This window comes from Plectrocnemia conspersa, unplaced genomic scaffold, assembly GCF_051122295.1.
Source record: "Plectrocnemia conspersa isolate PC_06_02 unplaced genomic scaffold, ASM5112229v1 ptg000011l, whole genome shotgun sequence".
Lineage (NCBI taxonomy): Eukaryota > Metazoa > Arthropoda > Insecta > Trichoptera > Polycentropodidae > Plectrocnemia > Plectrocnemia conspersa.
Window position 1 is genome coordinate 11,221,959 of NW_028277175.1, and position 19,934 is coordinate 11,241,892.

At 34.4% G+C, this 19,934-nt stretch overlaps 2 protein-coding genes across 16 annotated transcripts in view; both read right to left on the reverse strand.

The window, feature by feature from the left end:
• The window catches only part of LOC148229505 (phosphatidylinositol-3,5-bisphosphate 3-phosphatase MTMR4), a 65,243-nt gene extending 64,984 nt beyond the window's left edge, over positions 1-259 (reverse strand). For all 8 annotated transcript variants that reach the window (XM_088198348.1, XM_088198345.1, XM_088198338.1 and 5 more), the window contains exon 1: positions 61-259. The gene's annotated coding sequence lies outside the window, so the exon portion shown is untranslated. The remainder of the gene's footprint in view (positions 1-60) is intronic.
• A 5,486-nt stretch (positions 260-5,745) lies between these two features.
• Positions 5,746-19,934, reverse strand: part of LOC148229506 (uncharacterized) — a 70,373-nt gene continuing 56,184 nt past the window's right edge. For 3 of the 8 annotated variants that reach the window (XM_088198354.1, XM_088198349.1, XM_088198350.1), the window contains 10 exons: positions 8,304-8,505; positions 8,061-8,232; positions 7,839-7,977; positions 7,689-7,768; positions 7,459-7,608; positions 6,983-7,390; positions 6,790-6,913; positions 6,535-6,720; positions 5,967-6,061; positions 5,746-5,895 (listed from right to left, as the gene is read on the reverse strand). In XM_088198354.1, the coding sequence (XP_088054480.1) occupies positions 5,764-5,895; positions 5,967-6,061; positions 6,535-6,720; positions 6,790-6,913; positions 6,983-7,390; positions 7,459-7,608; positions 7,689-7,768; positions 7,839-7,977; positions 8,061-8,232; positions 8,304-8,505 (1,688 nt within the window). In that variant the 3' untranslated portion in view covers positions 5,746-5,763. The remainder of the gene's footprint in view (positions 5,896-5,966; positions 6,062-6,534; positions 6,721-6,789; positions 6,914-6,982; positions 7,391-7,458; positions 7,609-7,688; positions 7,769-7,838; positions 7,978-8,060; positions 8,233-8,303; positions 8,506-19,934) is intronic. The other 5 variants (XM_088198355.1, XM_088198351.1, XM_088198356.1 and 2 more) reach the window with 3 other exon arrangements.

The window sequence follows — 19,934 nt, forward strand, 5'->3', positions numbered from 1 at the left end:
TTGACTTTTGCGGAGTGCAAAATAGAGAGGCGCATTACGCGTCGAGGCCGCATCACTGACCTGATGATGGCGGATGACGTTTGACGTCGGAAGTCGTCGACTGTCGTCTGCGCGCGGAGGAGGCTCCCCGGCGCGGCGGGGTCGCTGCGATCGAGGGGCGAAGTCTCTGAGGTCCAGTGGGGCCGCGGAAGAGCGCTCTAGCTCGTCGCCCGCAGCCCGATCGGCTCTCACCTGTCACGATCGAACGCTCCGCGGTTTCGCGAGCGCGCCGCCTTTTGTATGCACGCGCGTTTGCAAACGCGAGAGCGTTCTCGAACGCGCATTTTCTACTGCATAATAAACAATTTAGTGCTAAAACAGGCATAACAAAAATCGAAAAATAGCCTACTTTATTTTTTAATATCTATAGATGACGATCTAAATAAATAATTCCGTATTTAACATTAAAAAATTGCCCCTTTTGTATTAATATCAATATTATTTAGCCAAGTATCGTATTAATGAATTTCAAAAGAAATAAAATTATAATTAATAAAATTATTTAGCGAGAAACCGTTTTTTTATATATTTAAAGATTTTTTATGAATATTTAGACCAGTGCTTCTCAAACTAGAGCCGTGATTTCCTAGGGGACTACGAGGCAGTTTCAAAGAGACCATGAATAAATGGAAAAATTCATTTTAATTCATATAGTTAAAATTCGTAAAATCGTAACATACCGCGATAAAAGATTCTCAATTAGCTACAAAATGTGTTTGTGATTTGTAAATATTTTTTGATAACTAAAATTGTGTTTTTGTAATTTGCAGACTTTTTTAATTTAAATTTTTTATTTTTTTTATTGTTTTGGAGCACTCTACAATGGCTACTGAATACAAATTATCAGAGTATGAAACCAATATTGAATTTGTTGAATCAGCATCATCCACTACAAACAGTTAATCTTCGATCAGCCTATCGGATACTATTATCCAATTACCCCTGGACACACATTGCTCCAAATCGTCACCGTTATCAACTCTACCCTCCTGGTATGCGTTTTTTGAAGAACCATGAATAAAATTCGAAGAGATCCCAAATAACATTTTACAGATTTTGGAGTTGTATGATATTTCGACGGTGAAATAGTTGAGTGTACATGTATATATAAATAGATATGTTGATTCAAAATAGCCTCATTATTTACCTAATCTTTTACTTTACGTTCTTCGAAAACGCCTGCATGAAAACCGATTTCTAATGCAGAGCTAATATTTTTAGCTTTTTATAATTCAAATTACAAAACAAAAAAAATTAGACAAGTTTTTTACTTGTTTTTCAATAATAGTACATACGATCCGGAGAATTATCCAAACCCAAACCCAAATTTAATAATAAATTTAAAAATACACATATAGTATATATAATCTTAAAAATTAAAATAAATTCAGCTAAAACTTTTTGTTTAACATGATGCAAAATAAAGCGACATTACTTTCATACGTTTATTGCTAATTATTGAAACTAAAAAAACTTTTTTTATAATTTATTAATCAATAATTAAAAAAGCGATTCATTTTAAACCGTTTTTAGAAAAACGAAGGTGAAGTGGATTTAATAATACGCTGTATGTTAATTGTAGTTAATTTGAATTTATTAACTCTTTATAGAGACCGCCACGTAAGAATACTTTAAAAAGTTTGAGAAACAATAGTTTAGACGAAAGTGGCAATAATCTAGAAGAATTGTTTAAAAATAAGATAATTAACGCAATTTATAACAATGTACTAAGCTCACTTAAAGAGCGATTGCAGCAATTGACTATAATAATACTATCAGAAAACATTCTTCCGAAATAAATAATCCCGGCGTATAATGCGGAAAATTATTATTTATTAAGATTAAAGATAGTTTATATAAATGGTAACGATTTAAATAAATAAATCAAAATAATTTCTACCTGATGCTAAAAATATTTAAATAGAATAGTCTAAAATTTTATAAAAGTTAACAAGCTTTGTTAACTAAAATTGTTTTGCCAAATTTATGAATTGTTTTAAGAATTTTAATAATAGTTGCTTAGAGTGAACATAGTTAATCAAACTTTAGTTTATGAAGACCTATTCATGGTCCAACTTTATCGAATGCGTGTCTAATTTTGGAAATTTTGATTTGAAAAATTTTTGGAAATTTCTACGACACGGGCGTCGATGGCAAGGAATTGATCTTTAATATATCGGGTCTCTAGAGAAATAAATCCGCATACTGAGTGAGCAGGTCGCATTAACTAGTACGTAAAAGCTTTAATTAATTTATTATTTTTTTAATTATAGGGTAGGCTAATTTTTTTTTCTTAATTCTTGTAAACTATGCTTGGATACGGACCACAACAATCGCGTCGAAGCGTATACTGAAAAACCCGCATCAAATACCAGTTTGTGTACAAATTGACTAGCACAAACAGGTTCAGTGTGTCGTTTTCAGTCACGCCGAAGCAGGAACGCTACTTCCTTTGGGGACAATCAATGATATTATATTTTATGGTAACCCGGAGACGAATATCCTGGTTATTTTATTTATTGCGTTGTAGTTGAGTTCTGCAGTGTGCTGTTGCTGACTATTCAATTAAACTAAAATAAATTTTACCAGAACAAATCGTATCTGAACGCGTTCCGTTCATGGAAAATAGTACAGGAACTGAAGAATTATTTAAATCTGGGGTGGCCAACCCGCGGCCCGCCTTGAACATTTTTCCGGCCCGCGAAATTCATCACACTTTTAAAAAATATATTTATTTTATAGTCGCCAATACACTATAGACAATTTTTCACACAAAAAAAATGTTTATAGTGTATCTGAATTTAATATGGGGATATATAATTTTATATAATATATGGCCTGCGGAGTTATGATGCATTTCCAATGTGGCCACCCCTGATTTAAATACTCGTAACTTCGTTAGTTATTATTTAAAAAGAAATGATGTAAAAAAATATTTTCATTCCGACGAACGATTTTTCTATTATTATTTTTAAGAAATGGTTCTTAGTACAAAGTTACAATTTTAATTAAATCGTAAAGATAAATAACTAAACATATGTATTGTACATATATGAAATAAAACCAAGGTGAAATAATTCATCTTTTTTTAATTTCCACATCTAATATTGGTTTACATAATATTCTTACATTATGTTACGTTTCTAACATATAGAACAAAAATGTCTCATAGAAATTACAGTTTTATGATGCAAAATAATTTATAAATAAGTAATAATATGTGTTTAAAAAAATGACTAAAACATAAATAACGAAAATAATAAGATATTTAATTTGTTATTAAGAAGAAAGATTGATCGATAATCTATTCTGTATATTTCAACAACACAATAAAGTTGTTGAATTATAAATTCAATAATTACTACATACCAATAAATAAGTCGAATCAAATATAATTTGTAACAATGGTGTAGATTTTTTTAATTTATATATATTTTATATAAGATTTGAGTTTCACAAAAGCGTAATAAAATCGATAATGTAGTAATCGACCTGTATTTATAATTACATCCATTATACTAATGTTTAAGCAATATTAGATAGATTCACTTGTATATCAAATAGATCTCGAACAATCCAGATACTGCTAGGCCTACATTTCATTCCGCATCAGTCTTTCTTTTTTAAATACTATCCAAAGTATCCCTTGATATCACACTATCGGCGCTTAAATTGCTAAGTTGTCATTGAGAATGCGACGGAACAAAAATACAATCTTCCCACATTGTAAAAAAAGTAATAAATCCAAATAATTTTTACTTTCTATAATAATTATTATATATATATATTCATATAAATATTCTCTTATTGTATATATTAAACTTTTTTTCTAAGGCAATAACATTAAGAGTTGTTAATATTATATATATATATTTATATATATATAAACTAGAAATCTTTGAAACGTCACATAGGATGTATTATTATATAGATAATAAAGACCTTCAGCGCATTTTTAACATTTCGCAAATTTTCAATACATTAAAATTTGGATATATATTTTTATATTTCTGTTTAAAACAAATATGGTACACGTATGAGCAAAAATTGTTTATTGCATACAGCGAATTATAAATAAATCATTCACTATACATTATGTACATATAAATATATTTATATATAAATTTTAATAAGACATTAACACAGATAAAAAGTCACTAAGAAATAGACTCTAATTTCACAAGAACTCGGAGAGGTCATCAGAAGGCACATATATACGAAATGATATATTCAATATACATTATTAGTACTACAATTATGTTTTACACAAGCTTGAAGTATAAACATTACAATAATAATTTATTGAAAAAATTCTTCTACTAGCACAAAGCAAATTTCATACATTGAGATAAATAACCTTCTTTGTGTTTGTGAATATTTACAATGTGACTATTCAAAGACATGTCTTAAAATTCAATTTAACAGCACAATTAAGCAATTTATCAAATTAAATGGACGGATACTAAAAAATATGGATTTTCGATTAATTTTCGAAAAAATATTTAAAATTTTGCTTTGTACTTAGAGCAATGCAATATTGACATTAAAATAAAAAGAAACCAACAATACATAAATGTGTATTTCTAATTAAAATGATACAGACTAAGTGTATGTAAATAATCTTTCATAAGCATATACTTCGATATAAAAATTCATAATGGAAATGTTTTTCAAAATATACATGCATGAATACTAATCACGATGATTATGTAAATAAAATTTAAAAAAAAAGTACTAATATTTTACCGATGTAAGTGTCTCGTTAAGTAGGATATGAGATTTATAATCGGTAAAAACTTTCAAACTAAAACTTTTCAATTAAAATATAAGTTAAATAATATACATATGAAAAATATAAATAGATAAAAAAAAAACATTCTTGAAAATTTTAAGAAATGATAAGTTTTTTTTTCAAATATAATAAAATTAATACTAAACTTGGGATTGCCTTTATAAAATGTGACCGTGGTAAAATAAACGATCAGTTTTTTTGATTGATAAATACAGATTTACAACTTATTCATAAAAATTTAACAGTCACTTGATACAAGTAATCATCTATACACACACATATTGCACCGATTCATTTCAATATATACTCTCAGAATCTGTATCGAGATCAACAACAGTTTAGTATATAAAAAACATCAGATTTAACAATAAAAATTAAACAATTAAAAAATGCATGTTTATTTAAACATGTTTTAATACTATGCGTAATTTAAATAACGAGTATATTTAAAATGAACTGTTTTATACTCTTAGAAAAGCTTCTTTTTTATTATTTTGAGCATATTTTATTAAAACATAAGACACAATAGACCATGGAAGGCTTTAAAATTAGGTTAAATACACATATCTTCGACTGTTGCAAGTACATAAATGAATTGTACAATATTTAACTAAGGTTTGCTGATGCTTGATATAGTCGATGACTTATATACAAAAATACGAATTGAACCATCGAAAAATAATATATAATATACACATATATATTATATATATATAAATTAAATGGTATTTATATACGTCGACTGCTCCGTGTACCATTTAATATACATAATTAAAAATTATAATTTAAATGATTCACAATTTCAATGGTGTTTTGTATAATTCTTATGGTTAATCTTAAAGATTCGCAATAGCAGATGTTTTAAGGATCTTCTTCTCTTCAATACGCTTACGTACAACATTGAAAATAAATTATTTTTGGTCAGACGGACACTAAGACGACGGAGGGACTCCATTACTGGTACTGACGACGACTACAGGTTTCACGATTGTGGTAGCGCTAAGGTACTGAGTATTTACGGCCAAAGGCAGGCTTCCCGTTTTCATTAACGATCCACCCATAACCTAAAATAATAAATAACAAAAGTTAGATACGTATATTTGGAACAGTTAGCGCAAAATATAAAAAAACGTACCTTTCCTATATGTGACGAAGCCGCCATTAAATGAGTGCCCCCTTGAGATACCACAAGCGGCGTAATTCCGTTCATCATCGCAATACCTTGTGGATCTGAAACATAAAATTATTTTTTGTTTATTACTTTTATTAATATAAAAAAGAAACATTGCTCTAAAGTTATATAACATTATATAGATAAATAATTCTGAAAAGAATTTAATAGAAAAAAAATTTAAAAGATTTTTTCACTGACAACGATCAACTGAACTTCTACAACTTTTCTTAACCTTTCTAATGCCATGAGTCACTTATGGGGCTCAGTCGCTTAGATACCGTATTGCTGAGAGACATATGGGACTCTCACGAAAACTCACTTATGCTACGAAATAATATTACATAACTATTACGGTATGAAGAAATGTTTAAAATTATTACCACTTCAAAGGCTAATATTAATGTGCTTCTTTTCAATTATTTATTGAAACATAGATAACATTCAGATCACAATTTTTCACACTGAGTTTAAGTAATACAGCACAAGTGTTAGCAGTCTCGAATCAAAGATTTGAACAAATTTTATTTACTTGTTCGCAGGGAAGAACTGATGCTCGCTACATGCTGAGGTTTGATAGCTATGTGATTCGAACGCAACTGTTCACTGCTCGTTCGGACGACTCCGTTGGCTATTCCGACACCGATACTGGCCTCGCCCATCTTTTGGACGTCTCTTATTCTTTGAATGGGACTGTTAGCCGCTGAAATTAAAACACCTTGACACATTATAAAATATATAAACAAAGCAAACCATTGTAAAACGATGGAAACGGAAATATCACTACCTGTATTTGGTAAATCTATCGGAGCTATGGCACCCCCTTGCGTTTGCAGCACTCGCAAACCTTGCTGAGTAGTCGAGAATAACTGTATGCCTGGACTCACAACTAAACTACTACCGTTCATGACCTGAATAAAAATAAATCCATTAATATTTTATTAGCATTAGAATAAATAATATATTAGAACACAACTTACTTGCGTAAGGGGTTGTATTTGCAACTGAGCCGGATGCACCAAAGTCGTTTGTCCATTGACTCCCGACGTCATGAGAGTAGAGATCGGCTGTGCGTGGGAATGGATCTTTCCTTGCTTCATGGTTTGATTTTGGTGCACCGTCATGACGGAACCGGGATTCACTGTCGTTACCGTCAGAGTGGGTAAACTTGACGCCATGTTAACTTTCAAACCCCTGACGCTTTGAATGCTTGCCGGATTGACGGCTAAATTTAAAGATTTTTGGCTAGCGACGACTCCGTTCGGAATATGAGGGAATGGTCCGATGATCTGAGCCGACTGCGTTCTTTGCATGCCAGAATTTGAGTGAGGTGCAGCGCCTATATGCGAATAAATAGATGAACCATTGCTGGCTTGAAAATTAATAACCTAAAAAAAACATTGATTAATATATTTATTAATTTAAAAAATATTAAATCTGATAAACTGAATAATACCTGGGGTGAAGTTGAATGGATTAATCTGGACGATCTAGTGGTAAGATCTAAGGTTATGTTTGTAGGCGATTGAACGGTAGGACTGAGACGACTTAATGGCGACATACTAGATGTACATGAGGTATCCATGCTATAACTATGACTTTTATGCTATAAAAAAAGATAAACATTATAATTATTATGACTCAAAAACTAGCGAACTAAAACATATACATGTATTATATACGTACCGAAGAATTTGGAGATGTATTTATTAATAAGGGACTAATGCGAGAGGGTATAACTTCATCGACTTCCATTGATTCTCGATCTATTAACATATGTATGTTATCAGTATCTTTGTATATTTAAATAGTACAAATAATTGCATGCAAATATACCATGATTCGTCGGAAGCAATTTCAATTGAGGGCCGGGTAAATCTCTTTTTAAAGCAGATAACTTTTGTTGGTTTGAAATTTTCTCCCTAGCTAACCGTTCCATTTCATGATCAAATTCTTTTTCTCGTCGTTTTAATGCCTGAAAACGCATTACACGTTACATTATAACAAAACAACATCAAGGCATTCGAGCTCAAAATATAAAATACTTCAGAAGCACACCTGAATATATTTAATAGCTGTATCTAAAATCGAAAGGTTAGAAGACTTCTTATCGTCGGTTGAAGTGGGCAATTGTTGTCGTAGCGCTTCAAAACATTCTTTTAGATGAGCTCTTCTATTCTTCTCTAACTTATTATGAACTTCCCTAGTACCCGCCCTTGGTCCGCTCGATCTATAGATAATAGAAAAGATCAAAATATGGACCAACGAGTTATAGATATGCTTACTGTATATTTTGCTTACCCGTTGCTATTGCTTCTAGCCCTAGGAAGCTCCGAGCCGCTGTCCATCGACATGGAAGGTAAAGCGGATAGGATGGGCGAGGGATGACCCGGATGACCAGCCGGGGTGGGGACGGCGATCGGCGCGCTCGGGGGCGGCGGGCCAATTCTTATCCCGTTGCGGGGTGGCACTGCAGCTTGTAGCATGCATGTCGGTTCTTCTTCTGAAACAACAAGAAAAACTGGTATTAAAAACGAGAAGAGTGACAACACGCAGGCAATTTTTTCCAAGTGTTATTAAAAATAACGAGGTGGTCGTCCTCGAAACGCGACCTGGTGGAGCGCATCTAACACCTGAGGCCGTTGATTCCGATTTGTACTTTTTTGCGTCTCACTTGCTTTCAACTCCGCAAACAATGGGCGACTTTTTGTTGCGCGAGCGAGATTTCGCGATATCCAAATCGAAGCGAGACTCGTGTGCTATCGGACAATGCGCGGAAGCTCATTGTCTTCGGAAAGAATCGGACCAGGGGAGATACATAATGTGATGTCAACCGCATTTGGAGAATTGTCTCTAAAATAGCGACAAAATAAAGCAGCTTCTTACGTGAATTTGTGAGACACATTTTAACGACATCAGTAAAAGTGATTGATGCATAATTTTTGCTGCAAAAATCTATTAAAAGGGAAACAAAATGCTGTTCTAAAATAGTTGCAGAGACATCATTTAGGGGGAGGGGAGAAGGGGCAAAAAAAATGCATGTCATTCAGTGAAATACTATGAATCTTAATGAAATCGAAATATTAAAAAAATGGCCACTGACTGCCTAACAGTTGCCTTCCATCCTCATTGAAAAAGCTAAAATAATGTCCCTGATTCTAAACCAGAAATTCTTGGGTTATTCCTCCAAGAAAATTTAAAAAAATGCGGTCCAAAATCTATTCCGATTTTTTTTTCAATGAAATAATATCGGAATACATTTTTACCGGTAGATATATATTTTTACGAGTGAAAATATAATTTATATGGCAGGTGCTGGTAAAATGATATCATTTCAACTTTTCTATACGTAGAAAAATATTCACGTATTTGTCATTATTTATTCACATGGGATGTATAAATGTTACAGTGAATATGTATTTTATTTCATGTATTATAGTTTCAGAACTTTCATTAAGTCAAGTCCAAAATAGAAACGAAGTAGTCAAGAAAATCGCCTGTACTAATTGGACACCTAAATGTGTCGTAAACCTTTGAGTCTAGCAATATGGTTATTTAGTATAATTTAAGGTTGTAAATTACTTGAATTAACTGAACCATAGTATTTTTAAAAATATAGCATGAATAGGTGCCCCCAACATACTAACAAATTTCAGCCGCGGTGAAAGGGTTAAGCGCGGAAATGTTAATGAAATTATAAAAAGGAGTCGGATTCGGTCGATTTTCACGACTCCGACTCTGTTGATAAATCAAATAAATCAAACAAGGCAACGCTCCTTTGCCATACTTTTGCGTCGAAGGTGTTGACAGTTTTGGATTCACCTTCACTGTCACCATACTTAAGTCCAATTGTGATATATTTCAAAGAAGAAGGTTACCCAAATACAACTTTTTGGGAACGTAACATAACAATCTTAAATTGATCTGAGGAAACCTTCATCGCTATTATTTTATTTATATGTTTTATGTGACACGACCAGGTTAGGTAAATTCGTAACAATCGCTAATTGGTAATGATTCAAAGGCATTGCGGGCGTGTACAAGTGGGTGTCACGAGGGTGTCGCGTTCTCAGTCACCCAGACAGACGGAAGTAAAAGTTGGCATTTCGCAACTCAGCGTCCGAGGGTGTTTGGAGGTGGACGAGTCTCGGGAGCAAGGGACGAACGAGAAGGGGCAAGGATAACTGGGCTCGCCTCGCGAAAACCACTCTCTGCCAACGTGGCCAGGGCTGTCCTGGTTTGCGTACGACCGACCTTCACTTCTCTCCGCGAGCATGCTCGCGCAACACACGACGAGACAAAGCGGAAAAAAGCGGCGCAGGCAAGTTCAAAAGCGAGGACGCGAGTCACGAGGAAGCCGACGACGTCCTTCGTAGCCGGCCTCGCGTAGAGGTCGTTCGTAAGTGCCTCCAGATTAGGGATGAATCAGACGTGGGTATTCCTCGAGCCGGATCTTGAACGCCCACTGAATCCAGAACGTTTCTGCATAATGCATGTATAATAAGATAAACGAAAATGAAAACTGGCGTGTGACGCAGCAGTTATTAATTGCTTATTTGAACGACGGAACGACCGCATTCATTAATGCCAGACGCGTAAACAGTCGTTATCATTAACAAATTGCAACGTAGCAAAACATTCCGTACCATTCTCTGCTGCTATCTACGCGCACATGTTCTATATATTTACGTTTTCAATTTGTTGATTAAACATATCGAAGTGAATGCGTAAACACACGTTTTGAATGACTCAACGGAGTTGCCCGAATGATGATTCAGATGAAGTTAGACAGATATTCATGTCTTTGAAAGTTGTTCGACATAATGATGTAATGACGATTATTTCTGCTACCCAGTGGCGGATTAAGGCCCCAGGCTCAACATAATTTTGGAGGTCCTCATTTTCGAATGATAAAAAAGCGCCACAAAATTTATTAAAGATTTACATATTACGTACAGCTGTGGCCAATTGAAAGTTGACATGGCGGTTCTTATAGTTTTATCAACTTTGATGCATTTTTTATACGTTTTTGAATTTTCAATACATAATTATAATTGTTAACTTTCATTTTCCGTTACTACTGTTATAATAAATACGGGTATTGTAAAATTAGGAACGTATAATTGCGTCAATTCTGGGAAAGGTGTATTTTTTTCGTCGTCCCGGCAAGTGCATAATGGCAAGCCTCCAACTCAACATGTGCGCGCGACCTTTTTTTGGTTCTACTCATAGAAAGCAGTATCGAGGACATTAGAAGCTTGTAAATAGAACACTTTTATAACATATTAACGAAATTATTTTGACGTAATTTCACATTTATTTTTAATAAATTCTTGTATTCTGCCTGGCATAAATAGAGATTTTCAATTATTTTAAGATCGATCTCCTCCTCCCACACTTCCATAATATGTTTTTTCAGCTCGGCTCAATTTTTTGATCGTTTTTTCTTAATTGTTGTTTTATGATTGCCTATAAATATCCAATTGGGTTCAGGTCGGGGCTGTTTTCTGGCCATGTTAACCCAGATATGCCCACTGTCCCATGGGTAGGACACTAAACTTGTGTCACTGTTTTTTATAATTATGACGTTTTTATTACTTTTACACGAGTCAAAACGTGAATGAACTCATAAAAAGGGTCTAATAATAAATCCTAAACAATAAAATCCGAAATATTGTTAAGTATAGTGTTGTTTGTCGTCTGTTGAAGTTATGCTGTTTTTTTCGCGTCGAAATTATTGATAATGAGTCGTCCAAAGTGAGTTTCTTTTTATTATATTTTTATAAAATAAATGTTTTCAGTTTATTATTAGTCTAAGCAAATAGTTTCTGAAAGTATTTTGTTTATTGATACATCGGTTATTGTAGTAAATTGGTACCAAACATCGTTGTCCTACACATGGGACAGTGGGAAGCGGCTTTTTTATTTTTATTTTTTAGGAATATGAAATTACACAAGATCGTAGAATATTTGAGAAATGCAAACCAGGATAAAAGTATAATTAATATACTGCCTCCGATAAATAGTTGTGAAGATATAACTGACGAAGATGATGGAAATTTAACTGATGAAGATGATGGAAATAAAGATGAAAACTCAATAAACAGTGTTTCTACCGGCCAACTATTGTCTGAAGGGGAACAAGTGATGAGAAACAATTTTAGTGATAGTGATAGTGATTTTAACGTTTCTTTTTCCATTATTTCTAAAGAGAAAACCAAATTAGCAAGAAAGAAGAAAAAATAGTAGAATAGAAATTAGCTGATATTAGAATCTACATATGAAAAATGGCCAAATATGCACTTTGTAAATAATAATCTAAGTCCGATGGATATTTTTGTCTTATTTATTGATGGTCTCATAATTAAATTATTTGTTAATGATTTTATACTAGGTATTTTAAAAAAGACCGTAAATTTATAAAGGTATCCTAGCCAAATGACTTCAATCGATACAATGAATTTATGGGTGGAATAGATCGTGTTGATTAGAACGTAAGTTTATATAAAACATATATAAGAGGAAAAAATGATATTTTCCCATTATTACACATATTCTTGATACTGCAGAACAAAACGCATGGCAAATTTATAAAACAACGGGCGAAAGATCAGATAATATGAATTTCTGTAGGCGAACTGTGACCAACATATTAGAAGGATATGGACAAAATTCACAACATGTAAAAGGACGAGTATCTGCAAAAAAAAATATTGATATACGATACGATAGAATGGACCATCTAATTATAATTCATCAAAAACAAACCAAATGTGCACATTGCCACTGTAAATGTATGACAAGGTGTAGAAAATGTGATGTTGGATTGCACACCAAATGTTTTATCGATTACCATAAAGCAAATTTTTAATTTTTTTTAATATTTTTATATGTTAAAATTTATTATTGATAATTTTGTGACAATGTACATATTAACAACTATTAAATGTGTTGTAATATATGAAATATCTTAATTTTTTTATTATTTTTTAATACCCCGTTGCCCACTGACCTACAGGTAGGATGGCACTTTTCCGGAAAACTAATGGCGATTAATTTTTTTTTTTATTTTTTATATTGATTTTATATATATATAAAGCAAATTCATTGATCAAAATAAAATTTTAAGAGAACAAAATTTGCTGGGCATATCTGGGTTAATAATGTTATTCCAATTAACTCTTTGAGCGCGTGCAAAACAGATTTCCTACGCATGCGTTCATAACAGATTTGTCATAAACGCAAATCTGAAGCAGTCTAGACAGCTGGAACAGATTTTGCAGGCCATGATATTGAATCACTGAAAGCTAAAAGAGTCCGATTTGACTCTCGAGCAACCCTTCCAAATTAGGTTTAATACAAACTGAAAAACCACTGCTGATGGCTTCATAAAGTAGCCAATGCGAGAATTGCAGAAGAGTTGATAAAACCGTGTGCAATAAAAATGACAACAATTGTTATGGGAAAAGAAGTCTCAAACAAGCTTAAATTATTAAATTATCAAACATCGGCGACATTCCGCACCGAGTGATGAGAAAATGCTTTTTTGCCAGTTGGAAATGTTTTAAGCAATCAGACCATCTAATATTTAGGCAGCGATTTGATGAGTTGAGTAGATCTTTGAGAATGGCTCGACCAATTTGGAAGGATTGAGACTTTTTTTGGTGTTAAATGCTCAACTTACACCATGTTGCCAAGCCATAGTACCGCGGGTCAACGTAACCACAGACTGGCGGCGCGTTGTACGTGTCGAAAAGCAAACATTTGCATAACGAAAGGTGCGCGCGCCGGCCGACACACGAGGCGTCGAGGTCTGTTAATTCAAGAGCAAGTAGACACGCGTCCCTCCTCCTCCTCCTCCTACTCAGTAAAGTTGAGCGCCGGACAACAATGTCTACGGTTCAATCTAGACCGCCACGCGGACGCCTACGCCTACACGCGGGCCGCTTTTAGAAATTCACTTTTATTTTTAGCGATCGAAATACGCGCGCTTTTACACCTCTCTGTCTCTCTCTCTATCTCTAAATCTCATCTCTATCGCTCGCATGAAGAGATTCGGTTATATCACGTCGTACGTGATCGCGTAAACATAAGTGCGCGACGCTTTTCGCGCGGAAAAATGAAAACATCCGACGACGGTGAATCTCTTTGTTCGGACGTACGGGTCGACCGAATGGCACGAAGTGGAGTGAGGGAGGGACGTGGTGTGGGAGGAGGGTATGATGTAAAAATCCACAAGATGGACAAAGAACGTAGTCGTCACGAATCGATACGCGGTGGTTGCGAAACGTAATCGTCCATTTGCGCCATCACGATCCAGTTAACTCCTCTTTATTCGACTGTCTTTTGTATATATACTTTGGTATATGTTACTTTCAAAGTTGGAATTTTATTAAAAAATCGTGAATGAAAAGACTACCGCTATGATATTTTAAAGAATTTTACATACAAACCTACAACGAAAGACTTTAAAATGAACCGTAATAATATCAGTTGAAGCACGTTCATTTTACTCAATTGACAAGATAATGGACAAGGAAGATTACAGTTAAATTACAACTAGCGAACTTAAACTAAGCCTTAAAAAAAATTAAGGATATCTTCGGATTTTTTATTAATTGAAATGTTTGATGTATTTCATTAATTATGAAAAATAATATCAATTACATGGCTTTCTGGATCTTTTGCAGCAACCGATGACTTTTTCGTACATTTCGGGTGGTATCTCGGCTATAACTGGAGAATGTTGGTTTTTAGATATTCCAACGTTTCGGGTTTGTCGCCATAAACATGATTTTAGCGTAACTCCACAAAAAATTGCACGATCTCGTTGGCCAGTTGACGCTATCAAAACGTGAAATAATGCGATCTGGAAACTTTTCACACAAAACATCCAAAATTGCACACGATGTGTGGCTTGTTGCGCCGTCTTGTTGGAACCACGTATCTTCCACAATAATATCTTCGATTTCGTGCCAAAAATAATCATGCGCCTATAGCGTTTACCATGAGACTGTTACAGTCTGACCTTCATCGTTTTCAAAAAAGTAAGGCCAAACGACGCCGCCAGACCACAATGCGCACCAAGCAGTCACTTTTTGGGCATATAATGGTTTCTAATAAATCATATGAGGATTTTCCTTGTCCCATATGCGGTAATTGTGCTTATTAGCATACACAGAGAGGTGGAAATGTGTCTCATTAGAGAAGATTTTCTTTGAAAAATCAACATCAACTTCCTTCTGCTTCAACACCCAATCTGCGTATTTTATTCGCTGTCCGTGGTTTCTGGGCTTCAGTTCTTGTGCTATCTGAATTATAGAATAGAATCTGACGGAAGGCGATATGTGAGATGATTAGTGAATGAAGAGTTTAATCCGAGATATACCATAAAAATAATTAAGGGAGCTGAGGGAAGTATCAGAGCATTGGGTTGTATGTCTTTTGAAGGAATTAAAAATCAGGAAGTGTATGTATGTGGATATATTGAAAGCATAATATTACCTACCTACCATACGCTAAAGAAAACCTATTAAATAAATGGGTTTTTCAACAGAACAATGACCCGAAGCACAAAAAAGTAAAGCAAAAAAAGTGATACAAAAACAATATTATGGATGTTTTTTGTTCATAAAACATAAACCTATGGTCTATGAAAGTTGATTATTTTTACATCGGATTTGGTAATTATTTTTAAGATGTAAAAATGTTTATAATTTTTGTATTTTCCATAGAGGATACAATTTTAAACTTGTTTTTATAAGAAAGAACTTGAGATTTATAACGGAATAATATCATCAATATATAAATAACTGATATTTTCTCGTTCTGGTTTTTAAAACGTGAATTCCGGGAGTTGGGAATATGAAAAATAAAAAACCGATCTACTACCAGGGTTGATATTTCAGCTTGTTCCAGGGAGGGGGGGAGGGGGGCAAAAGTTAGCAAGTCAGTGAATGTTTTTTAATATTTGCATTTCATTAAGATTCGCAGATTTCGTCAAATGACATGCAATTTTTCTAGACAAATTCAAGGGTTTCCCTGTTTCGAGCCCACGTCAAAAGTGAGTCATGCCAGTAAGCCGCTCGGTTATCTAGTGTTCATATTAAGATATTTTAAAACAATATTACGATTTACAATGATGTTCTAAACCGAATTTTGACCAATAGGAAAGCGCAAAAAACAATTATCACTTCTCAGAAGTCAAAAATACACGTCAAAAGCAATAAAATCGTGCCGTCGCCGTCGCAGTGGGAACGCTCGTTACCGAGCGTTCCCACTGCGACGGCGCCGACACGATTTTATTGCTTTTGACGTGAATTTTTGACTTCTGAGAAGTGATAATTGTTTTTGCGCCCTCCTATTGACCAAAATTCGATTTGAATATACTTTGATCAATACTCTCATGTCGGTAAGGGAGGCTAACATGTTTTTAAAACTTAAAGAAATTTAAAAGAACTCGACAAACTTGAAAAAAATAAGTGTGAATTGATTCCGGTAGCAAAATTTTCATTTTTTTCATTGTTTTTAAATTTTTAATGTTAACTTCAATATTTTTTGATTACATGTACCAATGTTATTGATTTAATTTCACATGAAAAATAATTATTAAATAGTTTTAATCGTGTTTATATATATTACTTATAAAATAGAGTAATTTTGTCCTAAATTTAAATGCGTCTCTATTCGTTTCACTGCCACTGTGCATACATATATGTTCCGTTACTTTAATAAATAATTCAACAAAAACATTGTTTATTGGCAAGCGCGCAGAAAATTATGAAAGTAGTTATGCTTTTACATGACAACGCAGTTTCAAGTACATGAAAACATGAAGAAAGTCGCTTCTGTAATGCGGTTTTCAAAAATTTAGCCTCCCCCTCCCAAGTGTTATATTTCCTAATCTGTAGAAATCTTTAAAAATCAACAAAATTTAGTGTATTTGTGTTACGAAAAAATATAGTAAAACATAATATATTAAAGTTCGGTTATGTACTTAACCAACTCACACAAGTCGATAACTTGACATCCGCCAACTCAGTCGTATCTTCCACCTTGAAGGTTTTCATTTTAAACAGTAAAAACGAGACAAAAAAGTCGCTATCTATATATAGCTTGTAATTGGAACGATGATTGCAAAACATTACCTAGTTGTGGCTTTCAATTCAAACTAACGATTGAAGAACTCTTTCCAGATGGCCGAGACCTTGTTTTAGAGCTATTTTAATCGCCGTGTTTGATGTTATCTTTAGATCCGAGCAACAGTTTTGGTCATAGAAATTTATTACAAGCGATTAAAAACTTATTCTCGTAACTGTATTGTCTGGCGCTTTCTTCTAACGCCTAGCGCTATAATCGTGAACATAAATCCGCCGTAAATTACGTAAGGCAATTTCGCTCTCGATAGTTTCGTTAATTGGCCGTCGTCGCGCAGCCGTTTTCTTATTTACGCTTTGGCAAAACAGCCTTGGCGACCTTCGAAGAGTTTACAAAGTTTCCAAACGTTGCGGCAACCGTAAACCTAAATAAGCAAACACGTTATTAGATAATTTTACACGGCGATCGAGGAGAATCTGCGCAAACTCAGAATTTGGGATATCGCCCACGGAAAGAAAACAAAGAGACGCTCGAGTGACTTTCATGCTTGAATCAGATGTGTACGTCACGAGCATTCGTTGAGATTACGTCTTCGCAGATGTCCCAGTTAATTCGTAATCGGACCTCACCTGGACTGCTATGACGCAAAATTAAGAGTTCAGTTTCGCAACGGTAGCGGTGAGGAGAGAGGTATTTGCAGAATAAACAAGTGTTTGGGTGTGCGTATTGCGGAAAAACCGGCGTCAATTACCATATGGGTGCAATTTCGAATAAATATTCCTCGTTTCTGTTGCTGAAAGTCTAAATGGCGAATGGAGAACAAGATATACTTCTCTAGCACTATGACGTCGCAGAAAAACAAATTTGGGTATGAAAACCATACTATGAGTGAAAAGCGTGTACGGCGACCGCGCGCACTTACGCGCACTCAGCAAGTAAAAACTACACGCATGTCACCCGACGTTGATCGTCAGCCCTGCCGTACTGTTTCCTCCCCTCTAACACCCATAGAAAATGATATGGGAGAGACTGATTTAAGATTTTGAAGAGCAAGAAAAACAACATGGTTCGGCTGTGTAGCTGTAATCGTGATTCTCATAAGTTACAGAAAGACCAGAGTGCAAAGTTATCGTAAATTAAAGTTTGCATTGGTACCGTATCACATTGACGCTAATTAACGACAATTATGACATTTCAAAAGTGCCAGAAAAAAAAGCTTAAATCAACTTGATTATTAATTTCATATTCACTGCTCTATTAAGTTTTTCATTCGATTATTTTTGACATATTGTATCTTAATCGATTTGAGTTCTTAAACTTTTGGTTTCATCTTTTGAATCTGCTGGCACATACGGGTTATTTAGATGTTCCTTTCGTTATATTAAGGCATAAAATTGACAATGAAGAATTTTAGAATTTTCATTAGGCTAGGTTTGGGTTTGAACAGCAAACGTTTCGCAACTGGAAAATTGAGTAACATCGACATTTTAAAGCAGCACTATCCGTTAAATAACATTTTCGCTAGTAAAAATATATATCTACTAGTGAAACTATATTTAGACTTCACTAGTGAAAATATAACTTTACTTAAAAATACATTCACTGTAACATGAATGGAACCACACAAAAGCCCTTGTTACGTCTAGAAAAAGAGGGTTCACATAAATACCAGCAAACATTGTCAGATGCATTGAAAGAATATATCACCGGAAGACAAAAAACTTCGTAAGGCCACAATATTCTCATTGCACAATTCGACCTCGGAAATATGTCCAGCGAGCTAATGTTATTTTCTAGTTCTAAGAAACAAATGGAACAATTGACTGGATGATTGCTGCATGATTGTGATTTGTAAGCGAGCTTTGCAACTCCTAATACTTAAGGCTGGTCTCTCATGACGAGAGGGCAGACACGCAGGCATGGCCCGACGGGAGATACGCTGAGATACGACCCGTAGACGAGGACCATACAGTCATAAACAGCCATCATAAGAGTGGGGCTTCGCCAGACACGACTGCAGCAGAAGAACCAATTTCCACTACATCGTCGCTGCCTCGCCTACAAGGCCTCTAAGGATCTTCCACTGACATCATCCCTCCGCCAGCTTCTTTACCGCCGCTTGGAGAAAACGATCTCGCCCATTATAGTAACTCGCAATATGTAAATTGAACTAATAAATTACTACTAGTTTCTACTGCGAAGTCACACCCCTTAGGGTAAGAACATTTTATAGTGGTGGATCCCGACATTATATGAATACGCAAAGTTCAACACTTGAATTATCTACTAGAGAAACTATATTTAAACTTCACTAGTGAAAATATAAGTTTACTGAAAAATACATTCACTGTAACATTTATGCATTGCATGTAAATAAATAATAAATATGTACATATGGAAAAGTTACAATCGTATAATTTTACTAGCATCTGTCAGATAAATTATATTTTCACTTGTAAAAATATGTATCTACCGGTGAAAATATATTGTTTTGTATATAGAAGTGATAGTCTCTCTATGAATACTTGATGGATTATTAATGCCAGAACATTCGAAAAATCCCTGGCCCAAAACTGAGAAGAATAGAGGAGGCCAAGGCTCATTATGTGTCCTAGAGTCATATATAGTGTAGGCAGATATATTCTACGACACTTGATAGCTTTGATTCGTATGTGGGCAATCAGCGATAAGATCTAACCAACGTCGCCTAGAGAGAGAGCTGCCGGCAGGTCCTTCTTGCCAATCGCGAATCACGGACGAGGCGATTGGACCGTAGGAATGTGGCAGCCAAGTGCACACACGCGTTTGATTAAGGACGGGCTTGTGTGAGTCACG